At 33.8% G+C, this 20,667-nt stretch overlaps 2 protein-coding genes and 1 long non-coding RNA gene across 4 annotated transcripts; 1 reads left to right on the top strand and 2 right to left on the bottom strand.

The window, feature by feature from the left end:
• Window positions 1-1,457: 1,457 nt before the first annotated feature.
• Window positions 1,458-5,006, bottom strand: LOC104879920 (probable E3 ubiquitin-protein ligase HIP1). The gene is made up of 6 exons (XM_010654498.3): window positions 4,864-5,006; window positions 3,370-3,911; window positions 2,737-2,787; window positions 2,297-2,410; window positions 2,045-2,188; window positions 1,458-1,916 (listed from the first exon to the last, which is right to left on the bottom strand). Exons 2-6 carry the CDS (start codon window positions 3,853-3,855, stop codon window positions 1,785-1,787), a joined length of 927 nt encoding a protein of 308 aa, XP_010652800.1. The 5' UTR covers window positions 3,856-3,911; window positions 4,864-5,006; the 3' UTR covers window positions 1,458-1,784.
• A 2,470-nt stretch (window positions 5,007-7,476) lies between these two features.
• Window positions 7,477-9,874, top strand: LOC100247468 (probable E3 ubiquitin-protein ligase RHG1A). Its single transcript, XM_010654501.3, has 5 exons — window positions 7,477-7,798; window positions 8,369-8,419; window positions 8,678-8,821; window positions 8,918-9,061; window positions 9,164-9,874. Exons 1-5 carry the CDS (start codon window positions 7,535-7,537, stop codon window positions 9,293-9,295), a joined length of 735 nt encoding a protein of 244 aa, XP_010652803.1. The 5' UTR covers window positions 7,477-7,534; the 3' UTR covers window positions 9,296-9,874.
• Window positions 9,875-12,163: 2,289 nt separating this feature from the next.
• On the bottom strand, window positions 12,164-16,066 carry LOC132252541 (uncharacterized). 2 transcript variants are annotated; one of them, XR_002030397.2, is made up of 3 exons: window positions 15,569-16,057; window positions 12,892-14,320; window positions 12,164-12,763 (listed from the first exon to the last, which is right to left on the bottom strand). It is a non-coding gene; the product is annotated as an uncharacterized LOC132252541 (long non-coding RNA). The 2 variants fall into 2 exon arrangements; XR_009466255.1 differs by having other exon boundaries at window positions 12,892-16,066.
• Window positions 16,067-20,667: the final 4,601 nt, after the last annotated feature.

Raw genomic sequence — 20,667 nt, 5'->3', positions numbered from 1 at the left:
GGTGCTCCCATGTTGCCCTAGGAAGTATACTCTATGTAGACATTAAAAGCAAGGTGGGAGATCCTATAGTGGCCAGGGAAATATCCAAAAATATAGGTCCCATGCTATGCTTTTTAGAAATATTGCCAAGGGTATGAGTGGGGTCATCCTAGCTCTATTTTTTTGCCAAGTCTTGATCTTACACAATACAAATTATCTATAACATAGGGTGAAATGGTGCCACATGTTTGTGGCGCCATTATGGCACTAGTTTAGGGAGCAACTGTATGCTTCCTTATACAATTTTCCCATTTTTAATCAATCTTTCTCGACTTATCTAAACAGACAAATAACATCTAATCTTATGAAAATTGGTGAGACTAATCTTTATTATATGTAGAATTAAAAAAAAAAATACAACCATTTATTGAAATCTCTTAACTTTCTCAACCAACCTCAAATTTAGGATTGGTTAAAATAGGGCTACACCATCGAGCTTCATGAAACTTTGCTCATTTGACTCTACTCTTACTCCATTCTTGTTTCTTGGGTGTACAAAAAGGCTCCTATGACCATCCTTATTCACTAATATATATATATAAACATCAAAGGATAAAGGGAAAAATGCGAGCGAGAAAGTCAGGCAAAGTTGGGCACATGCAAGAGTGTGTACAATTAATTGGTTGAGAACTATGTTTAATGATACAATCAAGCCTAGGATATGATTTTTTTTCCCATGTGACTGCATTAATATATGACATCAATCAAGTATTTCTCAAGCATTTCATAGTCTGAAATGAGGTTGAAATCCAAGAGATAAACCATAAATGCATAACCAACATCTATATTTCATACATTAAACTCACAATAGTTTGGTACAAAACAATTATGAGAGTTCCCTCATCAAGGAGGCATCTCCCTAGTACAAGAAAGCTAGCTAAGGTAAAAAAAATTAATACCTCCAAGAATGAAAGCAAACTACCAAAATACATCATCTAAATGTGGAGTAGTACTTGATTACAAAAATGGAATTCCAAGTGGAGATAAAAGGTAACCAAAGGAAGGTTACATATAAAAGAAACTAAATCTTAAGCTAATCTAATCTAAAAAATAAGGATTGTGAAGAAAATCCAAGATCAATCTCCTAAAATGAAATGGACAAAAGGGGCCTCCAAGAATGGAAGAGCAACCATGTCTTTGATCAGCTACAAAAGAGGATATTGCTAATCAAAATAATGTTATATTATGAATAGTCAGAAATATTTATAGTATCATTGTCAAAATAATGGAAGAATAATTATATTGCTAGGAATTGGTCAAATTTAGATTTGTATTAGATTTGCTAATATAATGATAAGCCTTTTCAGAACTACCCAATGGTGAAACATAGACAACAACTTTGTGGTCGAAGTTCAGATGCTCAAAGGCTTAGTAGGGAGGGAGATATAGGAACAACAGTGGGTTCAATATAGGAGAAATGAGAAAGCCTAATGCATGGAGATCTTTACTAACTAGCAAGATTGTAAATTAGCTAGATTAAAGATAAAAGAAACCTTAAAGATTCTCTGAATAAAAATGCCAACTATGAAAAATGCCAAAAGCGACCTCCACATGAAAGCTTGTACAGTACTTATACATTTAACAGTATTGATCCCGGCTTGACAATAGTCTCTGAATACACAATCACAAAGGAAGTAGAATCTGCTTCTTGTCCATGAACAAGAAGCCAGATTCCTGAGTTCTTCTGTGCCAAGACATATGACTGATATGAGCCAAGGCAACCATTCCTGCTGAGGACTGCACTCTCAAGTAGCCAAGGCAGTATTCTTGCAAATGGGGCATGAGTTCTTCTGTGCCAACCATTCCTTGATGCAGGCAACATGATACACATGCCCACAGTCTAGATTTCCAACACCATCATCATCTGCATACTCCTCCTGTAATAGGTTTCAAAGAAGAAATTAGAAACGATTAAGTTGTTAAAAGACAAATTAATTAAACAAATAAATTAAAAGCAAACCATTTTAATTAGACAAATAAATTAAAAGAAAAAATATTTCCTTACCTGACATATGCAACAAATCTCTGCATCAACTGAAGAGCCTGTTTTTGAGCAGCTATACTTCCATTGCTCCATCTTAGCCATAATTACTTCCTCACTAAGCCCTGTGCTCACACTTCCAATGTGCTCTCCAAGTGCAAGCAATTCCTGAGGCCAAAATTGTTAGTATTTCTCAGGATAACGACAGGCAATCTAATGCACAGTTTAAAAAAAAAAAAAAAAAATTGTTTCTTTTGAAATATTGAGTGGAGTTACCTCATATGACATGCTGTCGATGTCAAGATGCATCTCATCATCCTCATCATCTTCATCCTCAGGCTGGCAAATCACACCAAATAACCACCAGTGCCCTGGAACCCTAATATGGCTCTGGAATATATGTTACCATTAATATTGTCAATCACAAATATGCATGCCTTGATGAAATTAAAGCATGAATGTGAAAAAAATACTCTTCAGCTACGTTGGAAACAGAATGAGCAAATCCTTTGAAGCAAATAGTAGGACATACTCACTATTTTGGGACTGTTAATTAATTATTATTTGAAAACAGCTTAATTGCAGATGACAAAATTTTCACAGGTTTATGTCCCCCTACTACCAAAGATTGGACAATCAAAACCAATTAAATGAATGAATAAATGATGTGTGTAATCAAAGCAAACAAAAAGCTTCATAATCAAAAGAAAACTAACCTGATACTGTATGGTGCCACCGCTGCCTTGGAGTCTCATGGCATATCGAACCTGTTATGGAAAAACTACGAACTAAGAACTCCAGCCCAAGTGATGATTTTATTACAATCAGGGAGGGAAAAAATTCATGGTAACAGAATTTCATATTTATGTAAGCAAAGGATAGAACTACACTGGAAGATCCCAGTGAACCAATAAAGAAAAAAATGAAGAAAGAAAAGAGAAAAGAGAATGATCAGTGCATTTCAAAGGAAATTTCATATAACAGGTCAGTCTTTAATTTAAAAGATCAGCATGTAACTCTACAAGAAATGGATAGATCCAAAGAGAACTCTTGAAGTCGTGGAAAAATAGAAAACGTTTTTTCATATAACCTTTCTGTGGATGCCCAAGTTAAGATATGGAAATAAAGAAAAAGAAGGAAATCAAGAAAGAAAAAAAAAAAAAAACTCAAGTAAAATATGCTTGATATATAAGCTGAAATTGATATCCTGATTAATGAATGAATTGTCAAAAATTAATTCAAATTCAGTATCACTGAAGAATAATCAATTAGTTTGACAGGAAATGGAGCTCCAATGTAGACAAGATAAATAGAAGCAGTAAAACTTAAGATACAGTGATCTAACAAACCTCAGATATCAGTCTAGTTCTGACCCGAGGATCACCAACTTGTGGAACACGGCCTGCAAGGGCTGTGTCTGGGATTATGATGATCCAACCTGGATTGCGAGTTGGGTCCCTCTGCGGGAGAGAACCTCGCAATTGCAAGGAGCGATTGTTCTGCTGCCCTCCTTGCTCAGTGTTCAATTCACCAGAGTGTTGCCCCCTTTGCTCAGGAGCAATGGGTGCAGAAGATACCAAATTCTCTGGGTTGGGGATGGTTCTTTGCCTAATTCTTCTCTCAAAGATTTCTCCAGTCCCTGCAGCTGAGCTGGAACCTGCAAGCATATTAGATGTTTGCATCCTCTGAACCCCAGGTGTAGCACTGTCGAAAGAAGAACTAGACATGGATTCTTCCTGCAGTCGGTCAGAGGAGCTTAAACCACTGTCAGGAGATCTTCTCTTCACCGATGGATCATGAGGATTAGAACCTTGCCTGCGTTCATTGCCTTCCATATTTCAATTGTTTTTATACAGTGATCAGGAATATACAATTCGAATGACTTGCTGACCTGAAACAACAATTGATAGTATAGAAACAAAGACCATAGAAAGTAATAGAAATATGTGGGCACAAATTGATACAAGAGAGATTATGAAATTTAAGATACAACTATTATAATCTCCAAGTTTTATCAACCTTATAATTGTTGAAAGTAGAAAACTTGCATGAAGCTTTTGTTGATTTATAATAAAATTAGCTGACAATACGTTCATGTGTGTTCGAGGGTTGTGTGATAAGATCATAGTTAATGAAGATTGTAACATCCATGGGATAGACCCTTTAACAAGTGAAAAGGAAATACAAACAAGAAATGCACCATTCTCTGAAGTAATTATGTTTCCCAGATCTAGCCCTAAACCATTATGCCTGGAAGCTGGCAAGAACAAATGGATGGATTGTATAGTTTTTATTTACAAAGATAACCATTATAGGGTTTTGATAGATAGATGAAAAGGATTGATTAAGGGAAAGGTGATACAAGAAAAATCAGAAGATCTGATGCCATTCCTCTATTAGTTTCAAAGATCTACCTTTAAACTGCAATCACAATAAGGATGTTGAGATCAAACGCCCTGATTATGAATATATCCCTTAACAAACACCAGCATCTCCATTTTGAATGCTTGAGTATTAACACGTCCATGAAAATGGCTTACAAAACAAACAAAATGCTAGGAAGAAAGAAAAGAAAATATTTTATTACCACCAAAATCATCACTTCTTTTCATATAAAAAAATCATTTTATACTCATGGTAACATTTTTAGGAAAACCAAACAAACCATGGAACACTTAAACCTTGAAGAAATCATATGGATTCAAAATCAAATTCCAATTCAGAAAACTGAAAAAAAAAACACCAAATCACTTGGTATATATTTATATATACAAGCATAGGAACTAGTTAGGTTATAGCCGCAGATCTCACATATGATCCAGACAAAAGAAGGGAGATTATACCCAGCAGATGAGAGAACTGGTGGAGAAAATGAACCAAGCCTATGCTCCTCACTCAATAATTTTTTGGATGATATCCTCAGTCTGAGATCTCTCTTTTATAATCTCACAGTCCTCTCTGCACACACCTATTGAAGAGGCTGTGGAGAGGTTGCACTTCTTCATAGAGAGTATTTCAAATGAGGATATCAAATCATAATTACATTTCCAAAACTGACAGATAGATGTCCTGCTGGAGACACCCTGTTACAATGTGTGACTGTATTAAGAGACTCGTTTCACTGACCCTTGCTACTTTTTCTCTCTCCATACTCCTCTTTTTTCTCTCATCTTTTTCTCTCAAAAACACAAGGAAGGTGCATCCTCCAATCTCCACCAATTCTCAACCTTATCTTTCTTCAATCTCTCTTCCTTCTTCCTTTTCCCACTTTCAAGTTTATCAGGGCTGCATCTAATTTCCCTTCAGTGCCTTAATTTTGTCTCTATTGCTTTAATTTCTTATTTCTCTACTCTTTTCTTTTTTGTCCTTCATTCAGTTCCTTTGCTTGTAAATTTTCTCCTATTGTTTGCTATCTTTGATTCCCCTCCACATTTTTTTTTGTACTACATTTAATGAATGGATTTCTTTTTTCCTTTTGCAAACCATTTTGACAATTTTATCTACAACATATTATATATCTGTATTTAACATGAATGTTCATTTCTTTCTAGATTTTAATTCATTGTGTCATTATGGTAGTGATGATGCTACACTATAGTTATTATGTTCATTTTTTATTTTTTATTTTGTTTAAGGTTTAATTATTATTCAGATAATTTACCTAAATCAATAGCATTCTTATTTCATTTATTGGTATTTGGTGCAGGTAATTACTTTAAAATAATAATAAATGGTATGATGTACCATTTGAGGTAGAAATTATTTAGGAAAAAAATGTTTATACATTTAAAAAATATAAAAGACAAATCTTCTAAAAATAATTCAAATTTTATGTATTTTACCATCAAAGAAGTATTTATTTAAATCAAATGTAATACTTATATCATTAAAACAAAATATCTCCACATTACCTTAGACCTAAAAGTACACAAAATTTTAATCATTTTGAAATGAATATTAGATTTTACATATTTGATTTTTTTTTTAAGTGTTTACCCAAACACACTTTTCCCAATTATATATAAGCTCGTTTAATTTAGTAGGTGTTAGTTTTTTTCTTCCATATTTTGGCTAAATGTTATGTTATTGAACATTATGGAAAAAAATCTATATGCTATATATATTTTCATTTTAGTCCTTCCACTTTTTTGGCTTTTCGTTATTTTGGTTTGCTAATAATATAGTAGTTGCCTCATTAAGTTAAATATCATTAAGGCATGTGAAGGGCAATTTGAAGCAACCGCGATAGACTTGAAAGTGGGAAAAATGTAGGAGGAAGAGAGATTGAAGAAAGATAAGGCTGAGAGTTGGTGGAGAATGCACTTTCCATTTAGTTTTAGAGGGGAAAAGTGGTAAGAGTTCAATGACACGAGTCTTATATTACAGTCACACTGTACCCGGTGTGTCTCTAGCAGGACACCTATTTGTCGGTTTTAGAAATATCATTGTGATTTAGAATCCTCATGTGAAAGACTCCATTTCTTCATCACCAATCCATCTGGTTCTCAGTACAATCTCTCTACATCCTCTTCTATAGGTTTGTGCAGAGAGGAGAGTGAGAACTATAAAAGAGAATGCTGAACGTGAAGACACCATAAAAAAGAGTTATTGAGAGCCACAGGCACGGGTCACTCTCTCCACCAATTCTCTCATCTGTAGGTTATAATCTCCCCTCTTTTATGTTGATCACATGTGAGATTGGTGGACAATAATCTAGTTCCTATATATATATATATATATATATATATGTATGTATGTATCCGGTGATTCTTTGTTTTTTTATAATTAAAATTTGATTTTGAATCCATTTGGTTTCTTCAAGCTTTGTTGCATGGATTGGTGTTTTTTTTTTCCTCTTTAGTCCATTTCATTGATCTATCAAATCCCTATAAATGGCCATCTTTGTAAATAAAACTAATAGAGGAGTGGCATTCCCCCTTGCCGTGATCCAAGTATAATGGTTTAGGGATAGATCTTTGAAATTTACATGAGAGAAAGAAGCTTTTTTTTGTTTGTATTTCCTTCTCATTTATTAAACAATGTATGCCATGCAACTTTCAATCTTCAATCTTGTAAGAAAATGCTTATATTCAGTTAAGAATGCAAACATTTTTAGTCTCCTATATCACTCTTGTATTATTTCTAGTTGTCATTTTCTTTTTGTAAATCAAAATAGATCTATTCACCAATTCAAAGATCATATTACCTAATGGTGGTTTTAAAGATGGTGTTGGAAGTTATCTTCATTTTTGTGATCATAAAAAAAAAATAAAAAAATCTTGCAGGTAAAAAAAAAATTCATTTTGACAAGAACAAACTGAAAAAGCTTGGGAGTTCATCATAAATGTATCTTAAATTCCATAATCTTGTTATATCAATTTCACTGACTTTCTATAAAGGTTTTGTAGTACCGAATCAAACTATTTCTGATCTGTTTCTAATTTATGAAGTGTGGTTTCAGCTCACCAAGTCAATCAAGCTATTCCCGATCTTCGCCTAACAACCTTTGAAAATATGGAAGGTGATGAACGCAGGCAAGGTTCAAGTTCTCACGATCCGACATTAGAAAGAAGAGCACCTGATAGTGGTGGTCTAACCTCTACCGACCAACTGCATGAAGAATCCACATCCAATGCTTCTTTGAACAGTGCCACATGTGGGGTTGGCACTACAGAAGCATCTTCTACGCTGGCAGGTCCAAGTTTAGCTGCAGAGGCAGGAGAAGTCCTCGTAAGTAGTACTCGGCAAAGAACTGCTCCATCTGACCAAGAAAATTTGGTACCAACTGCTTCTATTTTTTCTTGTGCATGTATATTGGAGTTCCAATCTCTGACAAACTAATTTATCATGTTTTTTTTAGTTATATTGAATTGCACAAATTTTTTTCCAATTCATCCTAAAACCAGGATATTGGTTTCAGTTCATGAAGCATTTTTCCCTGGAGGTTTTTCTTTCCTCATTTTTCTTTATTACCATATTAATTAACTTGGACATCCATAAAATGGAGCATGAAAAGAACCATTTCTCCAGGACTTCAAGAGTTCCCTTTAATCCATCTATAAAATCTTCTATAGTCACATAGTCATCTCTCATAAAGAGACTGCATTGCCCCGGGTCATGTTCTGATCTTAGTATTTTTCCAGTACTTGGAAATTTCCTTTGTAATGCACATCATCATTCTCCTTTTTTCTTTTCCCTTCTTTATTTTCTTAATTAATTCCTTGAGTACATTGTTGTTTCCAGGTCCTTATTACACAATCAAATTGTTGTTTCCATGAATTTTCTTTTCACATCATCTGTAATAAATTATCTTGGAGCTCTTATTTTCCAGCTTGTTTTCCATAACAGGTTGACAATGCAATGGGACTCCAAGACCATGGCAGCACCATACAATTTCGGGTTGGATTTCATTTGATACACAAATAATTTTTCCATTCATTTATTTATTTTGATTGTCACATCATTGGTGATACATATGCATGTACATATACTTTTGAAGAAATCTTCATTTCAATCTGTTTTGATTACTATTTGGTTAAAGGTTTTGATCATGCTGTTTTTAATGTAGGTGAAGAGTATTTGTCATGTTAATGCTTTGATCTCATTGAGGCATATAGTTTGTGATGTACAGTACTAATGGTAGCATATATTATCCAGAGTCATACTAGGGTTCCAGGCCACTGGTGGTTACTTGGTGTGATTTACCAGGATGTTGAGGATGAAGATTACGAGGATGACTCAGATGACTCAGATGACTCAGAAGATGACATGCATCTTGTCAATGATAACACGTCATATGGGGTAAATCCATCTACTCAGGATTTCAAAAGAAAAACATTTACTGTGCATTGAATTGCCTGCTGCTTTTTGAAGAAATACTAACAATTTTTGGCTCAGGAATTGCGTGAGCTTGGAGAGCACATTGGCAATGTAAGCAACGGGCTAAGGGAGGAAGTAATTATGGCTAAGCTGAAGCGACACAAGTATAGCTGCTCAACAATGGGCTATCCAGTTGATGCGGAGACTTGCTGCATATGTCAGGTAAGAATTAATATGTTATCTTTTGATTTCACATTTATTTTATTTGTTCTACCCATCTTTTAACAACTCAATTTTAATTTTCTTCTCTGAAACCTATTGCAGGAGGAGTATGCAGATGATGAAGATGTTGGGAAGCTGGACTGTGGACATGAGTATCATGTAGTCTGCATCAAGGAATGGCTGTCAAAGAAGAACTCTTGCCCCATTTGCAAGAAGACTGCCTTGGCTGCATGAGATCCCAATCCCATCAGGAAGAAGTCAGGCCCTTGTTGCTTCTGGGACCTCAATAGAATTTATAAGGAGTTCTGGGCTGGAGTGGATCGTGGCTCCGCTGCTGTGGGAGGATACTTCTGTGAAGGCTAATGCTAGGGATGGGACCACATCAGACTGCTATGGGTCTTGTCAGCATGAGTACGAAGGTACTCATTCTCTTTATAGATTTTATCTGTCACTTGAAGCAAGGCTTTCATCTCCTGTGCAAGTTCTACACGCTGCATCTCCATTTCCATTTATGCCTATATGATCCTCAACCTCCCTTCCAAACCAGCATATGATCCATCGCTGTCATCCTCATTGCTTGAATCTCTGGTGAGCACCATCGTGAGCTAGTAGGTTTCTTGTTCAAGCTTCTCACATAATGTACAGTTAATGACACTTTCAGCTGCTTGAACACTACATACTGGCTCACCTCCTAACAAAAGTCACAACTCTTTAAGTACTTGAGGTTTATCCATGTAAAACTCTCTAATAAAACCTTTGAGAGCTCCCGAGAGTTCCTTAAGTGTACGCAAATAGAGGATGGTCTCGTATGGCCAAGGTAACCAATATTTGAGATATTTGTAAATCATTCTTGTGTAATAAAGCTTCTATTCTTCCAAGCTCTTTGAGCGTGCATCCTTTGTGTATCTTAACTTGCAAAAAATGAGAAAAGTTAAAATAAATATATATATTTTATTACTTTTATCCGTTACTCCATTAGAGTGACCATCAAAGAGCTAGAATTCATTTAAAATATTAACTCAAAACAATCATCAACATCAAGCTTCATGAATAGATCAAAAATCATAAAATAAAAGAAACCATGATTCCAAGACATAGATTTGAATTTTTTTTATAAAAAAAAATGCAAAAAGAATCACTAGATAAACAATGGTATGTAATCAATATAAGAGAAATGAGATTATACCCAAAAGAAGAGATGAAAAATTTGGTGAAGTTGAACTAAGTTTATGCTTTTGATTACTATGTGAAATCTCCTTTATGATTTCACTCTCTATACTCACAGAATGAAGAGGATATGACTACAAATAAGGATTTAGAGTCATGATTACATTTCCATAAAAGGACAACAATTTTAGAGGGTTGTCTTGTTGGATACAAAACAATTGGTGTTAGAATGACAAACACAAAGGGTGTTCATAACTGGTTTTATTCAACTCTCTCATTGAACCTTTTCTCTCTCTAACATATATGGAAGGTGGCTCACTAGCAATACTTCATATTGTGCCATTTACTACCTTCATCCCTATCTCCATTGCTCAAATTTGCCCTAGATGCACACAATAGATGCACACAATTTACACATGGATTCTTATTTTATCCTAATAATTTCTAACATTATAGATTTAATATCTTTATTATCAATTATTTTGTTTTCCATTTTTATTCATTTTTTGTTTTTATATTTTGTCTACTCACTCTTTTTGTTTTTTGTCCATATTTTTTTTATTTTATAATTTGAAGTCTTTATTTCTCTTCCCTATCTTTTCCCCCTCTTTCTTTATAAAAATAGTTTAGAGAAGGGTAATTAATATGAAGGCTATATTCTTGTCACTAACTTGAAGTAACCAAAAGGAAAGGGGTGGTATGGGTGGAAGTTTAGAGGTGAATAAAGGTGAAATGGGTGGAAATTTTGTGGATAGGTGGGGAAGAAATTATCCCAAAAAAAGAGAAATCAAAAGATATTATTTAAAACCAATGTAACACATTAGGGAATGGGCATTCTTTTAGAGTTTCCTTCCATGGTCTTTTGCATGGAACAACAAGCATAAAGGGGGTGTCCCAAGTTTTAAAATGTAGCTTTAAAATCACTTTCATTTTCACAAACATGTCTTCTAAACAATGATTTTACCTTTGACGGTAAATAAACAAAATGCACATCTCCAACTCAACTCTTAAATTTATGAAATCAGTTCATGGAAATTAAATATAGGTTAAGAGTTAAAGACCCAAGCAGCCAAAGTGTCTACAAGCATTTTTATAATCTCACCTTCATTTTTAAGGATTAAACTCTAGAATTACAATATATATCAAGATATATACATAGGTCAAGAAAAACCCAAACACAAGAAGTACTAAACACTCCCAATAATGGGATCCCTATGGCAGTGTCCCCAAATATAGGAAAAGGCTATATATAGTTTAGAATCCTAGTGAGTTGGGTAATATCTACAAGGAGGCCTTATGGGTATAGGGGAATTGAATAGACTCGAAAGGTGATTGGCAATTTTTGAGGCAATTCTTTTGTTCAAGTGTTTGCAAAAAGCGATTGATGAATTTTTTGAAAAGCACAAAGAAAATTAATTAAACTTAAACTAAAATTTAACTTAAAAAGATTTGTGAGTGTTGAGAATAGAAGGATTCCTTGGAACCTCTTCTTGCCATAAAAAGGCCCACAATTAAACTAACACATCTGAGATTACCTAAAGGTATTTCGATGGAGAATTTTCAATGCAAGCACTTCTTAACCGAACTTAATGTCTCATGCCTATGAGTTGGACCTCTATATATTATTCTTGAAGCCTCGGCCACCCATTTGCTTGCTAAATCAAAGCATTAGGGTTTAATGAAGGCAACCTAAAATCAAAATGGTTCTCAAGCATTAAGCACTTGAGATACCCTTAAAGAGGTCCTTAATTGTCAATTTCCAAGCATCAAAGCATAGTGTTCTAATTAATAAATAAATAAAATTCAACTCATAGATTGAATATATTATCAAACACCTAATATTTGATCAAGGTCATTCCATGGCATAAGGGGATCCTAAGAACAAAAATAGATTCAACTTCAATATTAAGAACAAAAATAGAGCAAGAAAAGAAAGCCATTAAATATTCAAGATTTAATTTCTAGATTGTATAAAAACAACGCTACAAAGTAGCTACAATCAAGTAAATCAAGAGTAAAATTTTTGGAATATTACAAAACTAAAATGAGCAAAACATCATAAATTAGGTGTTTGACATAGGAACAACATTGGGTTCAATATAGGAGAAAAAAGAGAGCCTAATGCATGGAGATCTTTACCAACTAGCAAAATCATAAATTAGCTAGATTAAAGATAAAAGAGACCTTAAAGATTCTCTGAATAAAAATGCCAAATATGAAAAATGCGAAAAAGCAACCTCCACATGAAAGCTCACGTACAGTACATATTTAACAGTATTGCTCCAGCTTGAAAACATTCTCTGAATACATTATCACAAAGGAAGTTGAGGCTGCTTCTTGTCCATGAACAAGGCATATGACTGATGTGAGCCAAGGCAACCATTCCTGATGAGGACTACACTCTCAGGTAGCCAAGGCAGTATTCTTGCAAATGGGGCATGAGTTCTTCTGTACCAACCATTCCTTGATGCAGGCAACATGATACTCATGCCCACAGTCTAGCTTTCCAACATCATCATCATCTGCATACTCCTCCTACAATAGATTTCAAAGAATGAATTAGAAACAATTAGGTTGTTAGAAGTGAAATTTATCAAACAAATAAAATAAATGCAAACCATTTTAATTAAACAAATTAATTAAAAGATAAAATATTTCCTTACCAGACATATGCAGCAAGTCTCTGCATCAACTGAATGCCCTGTTGTTGAGCAGCTATACTTCCATTTCTCCATCTTAGCCATAATTACTTCCTCACTGAGCCCTGTGCTCACACTTCCAATGCGCTCTCCAAGTGCAAGCAATTCCTCAGCCCAAAATTGTTAGTATTTCTCAAGATAACAACAGGAAATCTAATGCACAGTTGATTTTTTTTTTTTTTTTTGGTTTCTTGGAAATATTGAGTAGAGTTACCTCATATGACATGTTATTGATGTCAAGGCGCATTTCATCCTCAGGCTGGTAAATCATACCAAATGACCACCAGTGCCCTGGAATCCTAATAGGACTCTGGACAAATTCATGTAAGCAAAAGATGCAACTACACTGTAAGATCCCAGTGAACTAATAAAGAAAAACTGGTGAATGAAAAGAGAAAGGAGTGATATATATAAGCGCATTTCAAAGGAAATTTTCAACAGTACTACTGGAAAAATAGATCAAAACATTAATCCCAAGATGTTCAGTCTCTAATTTGGAAGATCAGCGTGTAACTCTACAAGAAATGGAAAGATCTAAAGAGAACTCTTGAAGTCCATGGCCTGAAGAAAAAGAGAAGGTTTTTTCATATAAGAGTTTTATGGATGTCTAAGTTAAGATATGACAATAAAGAAAAAGGAGGAATGAAAAAACTAAAGGAAAAAATGTTTGATACATAAACTGAACTGAATTCATCTCCGGATTAATGGGTAAATTGTCAAAAATTTAATCAAATTCAGTATCACTGAAGAATGATCAATTAGTTTGACGGGGAATGGAGCTCCAATGTAGACAAGATAATAGAAAGCAGTAGAACTTAAGATATGCTACCAAACCTCAGATATTAGGCTACTTCTGATCCAAGGATCATCAACTTGTGGAACATCACCTCCCAGGGCTGTGTCTGGGATTATGACAATCCGACCTGGATTGCGGGTTATGTCCCTCTGCCAGTGAGAACCATGAAATTGCAAGGAGTGATTGTACTGCTGCTCTCCTTGCTCAGTGTTCAATCAGCCAGAGTGCTGCTCTCTCAACTCAGGAGCAATGGGTGCAGCAGATATCAAATTCTCTCGGTCGGGGTTGGCTGATCTTTGTCTAATTCTTCTCTCAAGGACTTCTCCAGTCCCTGCAGCTGAAATTGGACCTGCAATCATAATAGATGCTTCCATCCTCTGAACCCCAGGTGTGGCACTGTTGAAAGAAGAACTAGACATGGATTCTTCCTGCATTTCGTTTGATGAGCTTAAACCACCATCAGGTGGTCTTTTCTTCAATGACAGATTATGAGGACTAGAACCTTGCCTGCCTTCATCACCTTCCATATTTCAATGGTTGTTATATGGTGATCAGGAATATACAGTTCGATTGACTTGCTGACCTGAACCACAATTCCTAGTTTGGAAACAAATTCAATTCTACAAGGACCATAGAAAATAATAGTAATTTGTGTGCACAAATAGATACAACCAAGATTATGAAATAATAGATACATTTATTATGAACTCCAAGTTTTATCAACTTTGTAATTGTTGAAAGTCGAAAACTTGCATGGAGCTTTTGTTGGTTTATAGTATATTTAGTTGACAATACGTTCATGTGTCTGAGGGTTGTGTGATAAAATCGTAGTTGCATGCATAATAATTAATGAAGCTAATTGATTAGCAAATAAAATTTGGAAAAGGAAAAAAAAATGTAGGTTCTTTCTCTCTCTCACACACATACAGAGGAAATAAAAGCAACCAAGAAATAGGCATCTTGCTGTGGGAAATAGGCAACACAAAAATGAATCACTTGTTACTAGTTTCAGCAGTCCTTTCAGATACTTGTCCAGAATCCCTCACCATCACTTGAAAAGATGATGTTTGAATTGGTGAACAGGTTGGCTATTGATTTAGAAAAAGAAAATGATATCAAGAAAAGGACAAGCTAAATTGATATAGGCAAACTAAAAATTTTTGCATCCTCAATTGAACATAAAGTAATTTTCTTACAGGATTGAAGATTGAAACATCCGTGGGATAGACCCTCTAACAACTGAAAAGGAAACAAAACCAAAAATGCTCCTTTCTCTGAAGTAAATTTCAAAGAACTAATCCTAAACCATTATGCCTGGATACCGGCAAGAGCAAATGGATGAACTGTATAGTTTTTATTTCCAAAGATAACCATTATAGGGTTTTGATATAGATAGATGGAAAGGATTGATTAAGGGAAAGGAGATATAAGGAAAATCAGAAAATTTACAACAGGAAAAGAAATACAAAGATGAATGCCACTCCTCTATCAGTTTCAAAGATCTACCTTAAACTGCAAATCAAACAAACCATGGAACAGATCTTGAAGAGATCATATGGATTCAAAATCAAATTCCAATTCAGAAAAACTGAAAAAAATGAAAAATCACTAGGTATATATTTATATACACAAGCATAGGAATACCTTAAACTGCAAATCAAACAAACCATGGAACAAATCTTGAAGAGATCATATGGATTCAAAATCAAATTCCAATTCAGAAAAACTGAAAAAAATGAAAAATCACTAGGTATATATTTATTTACACAAGCATAGGAACTAGTTAGGTTATGATCAGCCACAGATCTCACATATGATGTAGACAAAAAAGAAGGGGGATTATACCCAGCAGATGAGAGAACTGGTAGAGAAAATGAACCAAGCCTATGCTTCCCACTCAAGAATTAATCTTTTGTATGATATCCTCAGTTTGAGAGCTCTCTTTTATAATCTCACAGTCCTCTGCACAAACTTCTTCATAGAGAGGATGAGATGGATTGGTGATGAAGAAATTCGGAGATTTTCAAATGAGGATATCAAATCATAATTACATTTCCAAAACTGACGAAGAGGTGTCCTGCTAGTGACACACCTGTTACAAAGTGAACTGTATTTCGCTTAACTCTGGCTACCTTCTCTCTCTAAAATACAAGGTGCGGTGCGTTCTTCAATCTCCACCAACTCTTAGCCTTTTCTTTCTTCAATCTCTCTCCTCCTTCATTTTCCCACTTTCAAGTCTATCAGGGCTGCATCAAATTTTCCTTCTGTGCCTTCACATGGCCTTCTTGTTTTTAACTAATTTTGTCAATATTGCTTTTATTTCTTCTTTCTCAACCCTGTTCTTTTTTGTCCTTCATTCAGTTTCTCCTTTTGCTTGCTATCTTTGACACCACCGCGCCCCCCTTTTTTTTTTGTTGTACTTGTTATCAATAAATGCATGGTTTTTTCATATGTGGTTCAGGTCACAATTACTTTAAATAAACAAATAGAGCCCATACACCATTCAAGGTAGAAAAATTATTTAGGAAAAAAAAATAAATCTTTTGAATTATATAAATCTTTTAAAATAATTCAAATTTTATGTAGATTTTTGCCTAAAAATATTCCATACCACTTTTTTCTTTCTAGTCTCGGGATTTGACATGTAAATCCCAACCCCCTTCTGTGAAGTGAAGCAATCAAACTTATTGAATGATAGAGATTAACCTCCTTTCCTCAAAACACCACACCCAACAACTCCCGATGTTGCCCTTTTTTCCACCATAGACAACACGCTCAATGGTTCCTCAAGAGTGAAGATTACAATGATATGCAAGAGAGACTTTCCTTGGAAAAGAACACCATTGAACAAATACCCTTTAAAGCGTTGGCATAAAGATGTTGCCTGAGAAAACTTGCTACTTGATTGGTTGATCAAACCTCATGTTTTCAATCTCCTACTACTAAGCTTAAATATCAGTTCATAAGTGCATTTTAGCAGCCTGTATGATTTACATAATTTTCTATATTGGAGAGAATGGCACACAATTAACAAGTCAAACATAATTTCCAATGCAAAAACAAAAACAACAACAACAACAACAAAAAAGATTTTGACGATATGATTATGGAGGAGAATACACGTCCATGGAATTATCTCAATATCTTATTTCCAAAGGCACTATTCATTAGAGATCTTATGCATATACTCCTCGAGTAGCTAAGAGGGAAAAATAGATACTTATTGGAAAGAGTTAAAGTGTTATGATGTTTGGGATGAATGTACTTCGTTTGGATAGAAGTTGTGTTGACTGCAACATACTTGATCAATTATATACCATGCATCTAAGTTCGACTGCTAGATTAGTTCTCTCATATGGACTAGCCTAGGGAACATATATAATCTCAAATCACATTCAATTGCAAAGCTAAAGACCAAAAAAAAAATTATCTTTCTAAAGGGATTCAATTCGAAACTCTTATATGCCCATCCAAGGTCTTAATATTTCTTGTCTTTCAATGACAATGATGTTGGATTCCAAAACTTCAAATCCAAAGCAAGAATTTTTCTTTCAAAAGGCATATGGAGCCTTCCCATCCCACTCTATAAAAAGTTAAGTCCCTCTCTTCTTCGACCTCTCTTTGGTTTGGCCGGTCTTCAATTACAAGGGCTCAACAATTTGCCACCAACCTTTTTTTTAGAATATATTATAGTTGTCAATCTCCAATTCAACCTCTGATAGGGCAAGGATACTTTGCTACTTTACCCCCTTGGAAACTATTCTTCCTAGTTAGTCTTTGTAAGAACAAAGCATGGAAGGATTGTTCATCTATTATAACTACTAATATGTATTCCCTTCCTAAAGTGAAGCTTAGCTCGACAATAAAAAATATTACTTTTTCATCATAAATCATATACGTAGCTCAGTCGCTAGTACAGAGATTGCACCACAAGGGTAGAGAAGTAGTTTACTTGTGAAAACTTTGCTATAGACTACTCTCTTAGCCAATAACTCCATCTTTGAGAAGTAATGCTATGAGGAGACTCTTTCTTATTTCATCCCATCAAGTAAATACCAAGCTAGCCCCTCAAATTCTTAAAAACAAGCCTTTTTGTCTTTCTACTCCTAGTTCAGAAGGAAACACGAATGAGACAATGAAGAAAGTGCTACTCGAAAGAAATCTAAAACAACTTTAATTACAAACAAGGATCAAATCAAAGGGTTGTTATGATATGCCAAATATATGGCAAACCAAATTAAATCACACAACGGCAATATGTTGGGATTGATATAACCAAACTTTTCATAATGATGAAGGTCCTCGAGCATTCACTACCTTAAACCTTAGTGACAATGCAAATCCAAACTTTCATGTAGATTTCAGAGCCACCTCTCATATGACAAACAATACACGTAAACTTGACCAACTTATACCCTACAAAAATTCAGATAAAATTTTTGTTGGTAATAGTTAAGGGCTTCAAATATCACATATTGGTGATACTTCCTTAACTACTAACCATGGAAAGTTGGAGCTAAAAAATGTTTTAGTTAATGTACATAACTTAAAGAAAAATCTTCTATTTATTAGACAACTTGCCACTAATAATCAATATTCATTTGAATTTAACTCTCATGATTTTGTTGTTAAGGACAAGGACAACATGGTTCCAGTTAGAGGGCTTTGGCAATGTAATCTTTATGCCTTGAAAGAAAACAAAAAAGTAGCTAGCTTTGAGTGCTATTTGAGGGACTATGATAGATTCTAGTATCTAGAATCAAGGACTTGGACATCCAAGTCTCTAAGTTTTACAGATTTTAAAGTTTAAAAATAAAATAAATATATCTATTTGGATTCAAGGGCCTACTGTTTGTGTTTCATGCTAGCAAGGCAAAAATTGTAAACTGCCTTTTGGACAATCAAATACTATATCACAATTTCCTTTGCATAAAATTCATTATGATTTAGTGCTAGTAACATAGTAGTTGCTTTATTCAATTGAATACTGTTGTTTAACCTGATTTGCTCAAAACTTCCATTCCATCGTATCTATATGCTCAAGCCATAAATGCCACAACTTGGTAACGTTTCAAACTAAATATCTTGCATTGCTAATGAACTACCATACAATGTATTAAAACTAGCTACTACTATTTTTTCTATTCTTTTCACAACAAAATCATGTTCCAAGATTGTTAAAACTCCACCTTGGTTTTCTATGTGAACCAACAAAATTAAGCATGCTCAAGGAGATACAAAATTCCTTCAACTTTGGAACATGTAACACACATTGGTGAATATTCTTATAATATCATTATGCATTTTAATTTGAATTGTATTTATCCTTACAAGCATGTAGGTTATATTGTTCCTATAAGAACTTTCCTATCATTTATAGACAAGTCAATTGTAAACAAGTTCATATTAGGAAATATGATAGGAGTACATTGAATAAATAATCGATTAATCATTGAGTTTCTAATAGTAAGTAACAAGAGCTATGCATTATTAATTAAGGTTTTCCCATGCAACTACTATGTCCTCTAAACAATTTCATAATTTCTTACATTGTTCTTTTTTGTTGCAATTGAGACACTTGTTGTTTCCATTTTATCTCAATTTAGACATAAATTGTCCTCTACTACCATGATTTTTTTTTTTTCTCTAGCCATCAAATCTTCATTGGATTTTTTATTTTTTTTATTTTACATTCTCATGCACCCTTTTGTTAAACTCCTTTAAATTTAAAGTTATGCTAACATCCTTAGAGGAGAGAGTATTTTTTACCATACACCACAATAACTACAAAGTAATAATAAGAATTTGGTAAGGAGACTATCAAAATTAATGAAAAAAATTACGAAGTTGTCATGTTCAAAAGCAAAACTTTGGTATAATTTAGTATACCTAGCTTCTTCTTCTTTTTTTTCAATCAACTAAAGCTTTGGTATAGTAAACCCAACATAATGAATTGCAATCATTATTTTGTTAATTACCTAATTTCGATGATATTATGAATATTTTGCTAGTTTAGTTAGTCAATTAGTTTGGTTCAAGTAATGCAATGAGAATCAACTAATAAGTCGATCGTTATTTTAAGAAAATGAAAAATGGATAATGTGTCAATAGTTGTATAATAGTAAAGGTCTAATTTGTCGATAGTTGTACAATAGTAAAGTTATATTTTGTCGGTAGTTGTACGATAGTAAAGTTATAGTTTTTCATTAATGATTATACTTTTAATAAGTTGATTGTTATTTTAGGAAAATGAAAAATGGATAATTTGTCGGTATTTGTACAATAGTAAAGGTATAGTTTGTGGTCGATAATTGTAAATTATTGAAGGTATAATTTGTAGCTAGTATAAATATATTTCATCATTCCAATTGAAAAACAACATGCGTAATAACATTGTTTCCAACTTAGGTAAATTAACGAAGAACAATGATATTATAAAAAAAATAATACGAGTTACACAACCACATTCTAAACTAGTACTCTATGATATCATAAACAATGCAACCTTTATTCTTTTACTATTATACTATTTGTAGTTATTTTAAGGTAATTATTGGTACCAAACATTAGTACAAAATATAGAAATGGTGAGTTGAAGTAATTTAATGTAACAATGCCTAAACCTTAAACAAATTAAAAAGCAAATGATAATAAAGTACGTAAGTAGCTCAAACAAGAAAAATGATGATACAATAAAAAAAAAATTAAAAATAAAAACTAGAAGAAACAAATAAACATCCATGCCAAACACACATATGTTAGACATAAAATTATCAAAATGAATTATATATATATATATAAAGCTTTTATCAATAAAAGGAACAAGAACAATAAAGAGGAAAGAGAATTAGCCAAATGAGAGAACTTACAAGCAGAGGAATTGAGTGAAAAAGAAAGAAGAGCGGAGTGAAGACGGAAAAAAACTGAAGCAAATAATGACAAAA

The sequence above is a fragment of the Vitis vinifera genome, chromosome 7 (assembly GCF_030704535.1).
Source record: "Vitis vinifera cultivar Pinot Noir 40024 chromosome 7, ASM3070453v1".
In the NCBI taxonomy this organism is placed as follows: Eukaryota; Viridiplantae; Streptophyta; class Magnoliopsida; order Vitales; family Vitaceae; genus Vitis; species Vitis vinifera.
Note: the sequence above shows the minus strand (reverse complement) of the source record. Positions and strands in the feature narration are given on the sequence as shown.

What these genes read in the sequence shown, in the direction of transcription:
- LOC100247468 (XM_010654501.3), top strand. Translation starts at nt 7,535, where the DNA reads ATGGAAGGTGATGAACGCAGGCAAGGTTCAAGTTCTCACGATCCGACA. An exon ending in CATCTGACCAAGAAAATTTG is followed by an intron (nt 7,799 to 8,368) that starts GTACCAACTGCT and finishes TTTCCATAACAG; the next exon opens with GTTGACAATGCAATGGGACT. An exon ending in ATGATAACACGTCATATGGG is followed by an intron (nt 8,822 to 8,917) that starts GTAAATCCATCT and finishes TTTTTGGCTCAG; the next exon opens with GAATTGCGTGAGCTTGGAGA.
- LOC104879920 (XM_010654498.3), bottom strand. Translation starts at nt 3,855, where the DNA reads ATGGAAGGCAATGAACGCAGGCAAGGTTCTAATCCTCATGATCCATCG. An exon ending in GAACTAGACTGATATCTGAG is followed by an intron (nt 2,788 to 3,369) that starts GTTTGTTAGATC and finishes TTTCCATAACAG; the next exon opens with GTTCGATATGCCATGAGACT. An exon ending in GTGGCACCATACAGTATCAG is followed by an intron (nt 2,411 to 2,736) that starts GTTAGTTTTCTT and finishes CATATATTCCAG; the next exon opens with AGCCATATTAGGGTTCCAGG.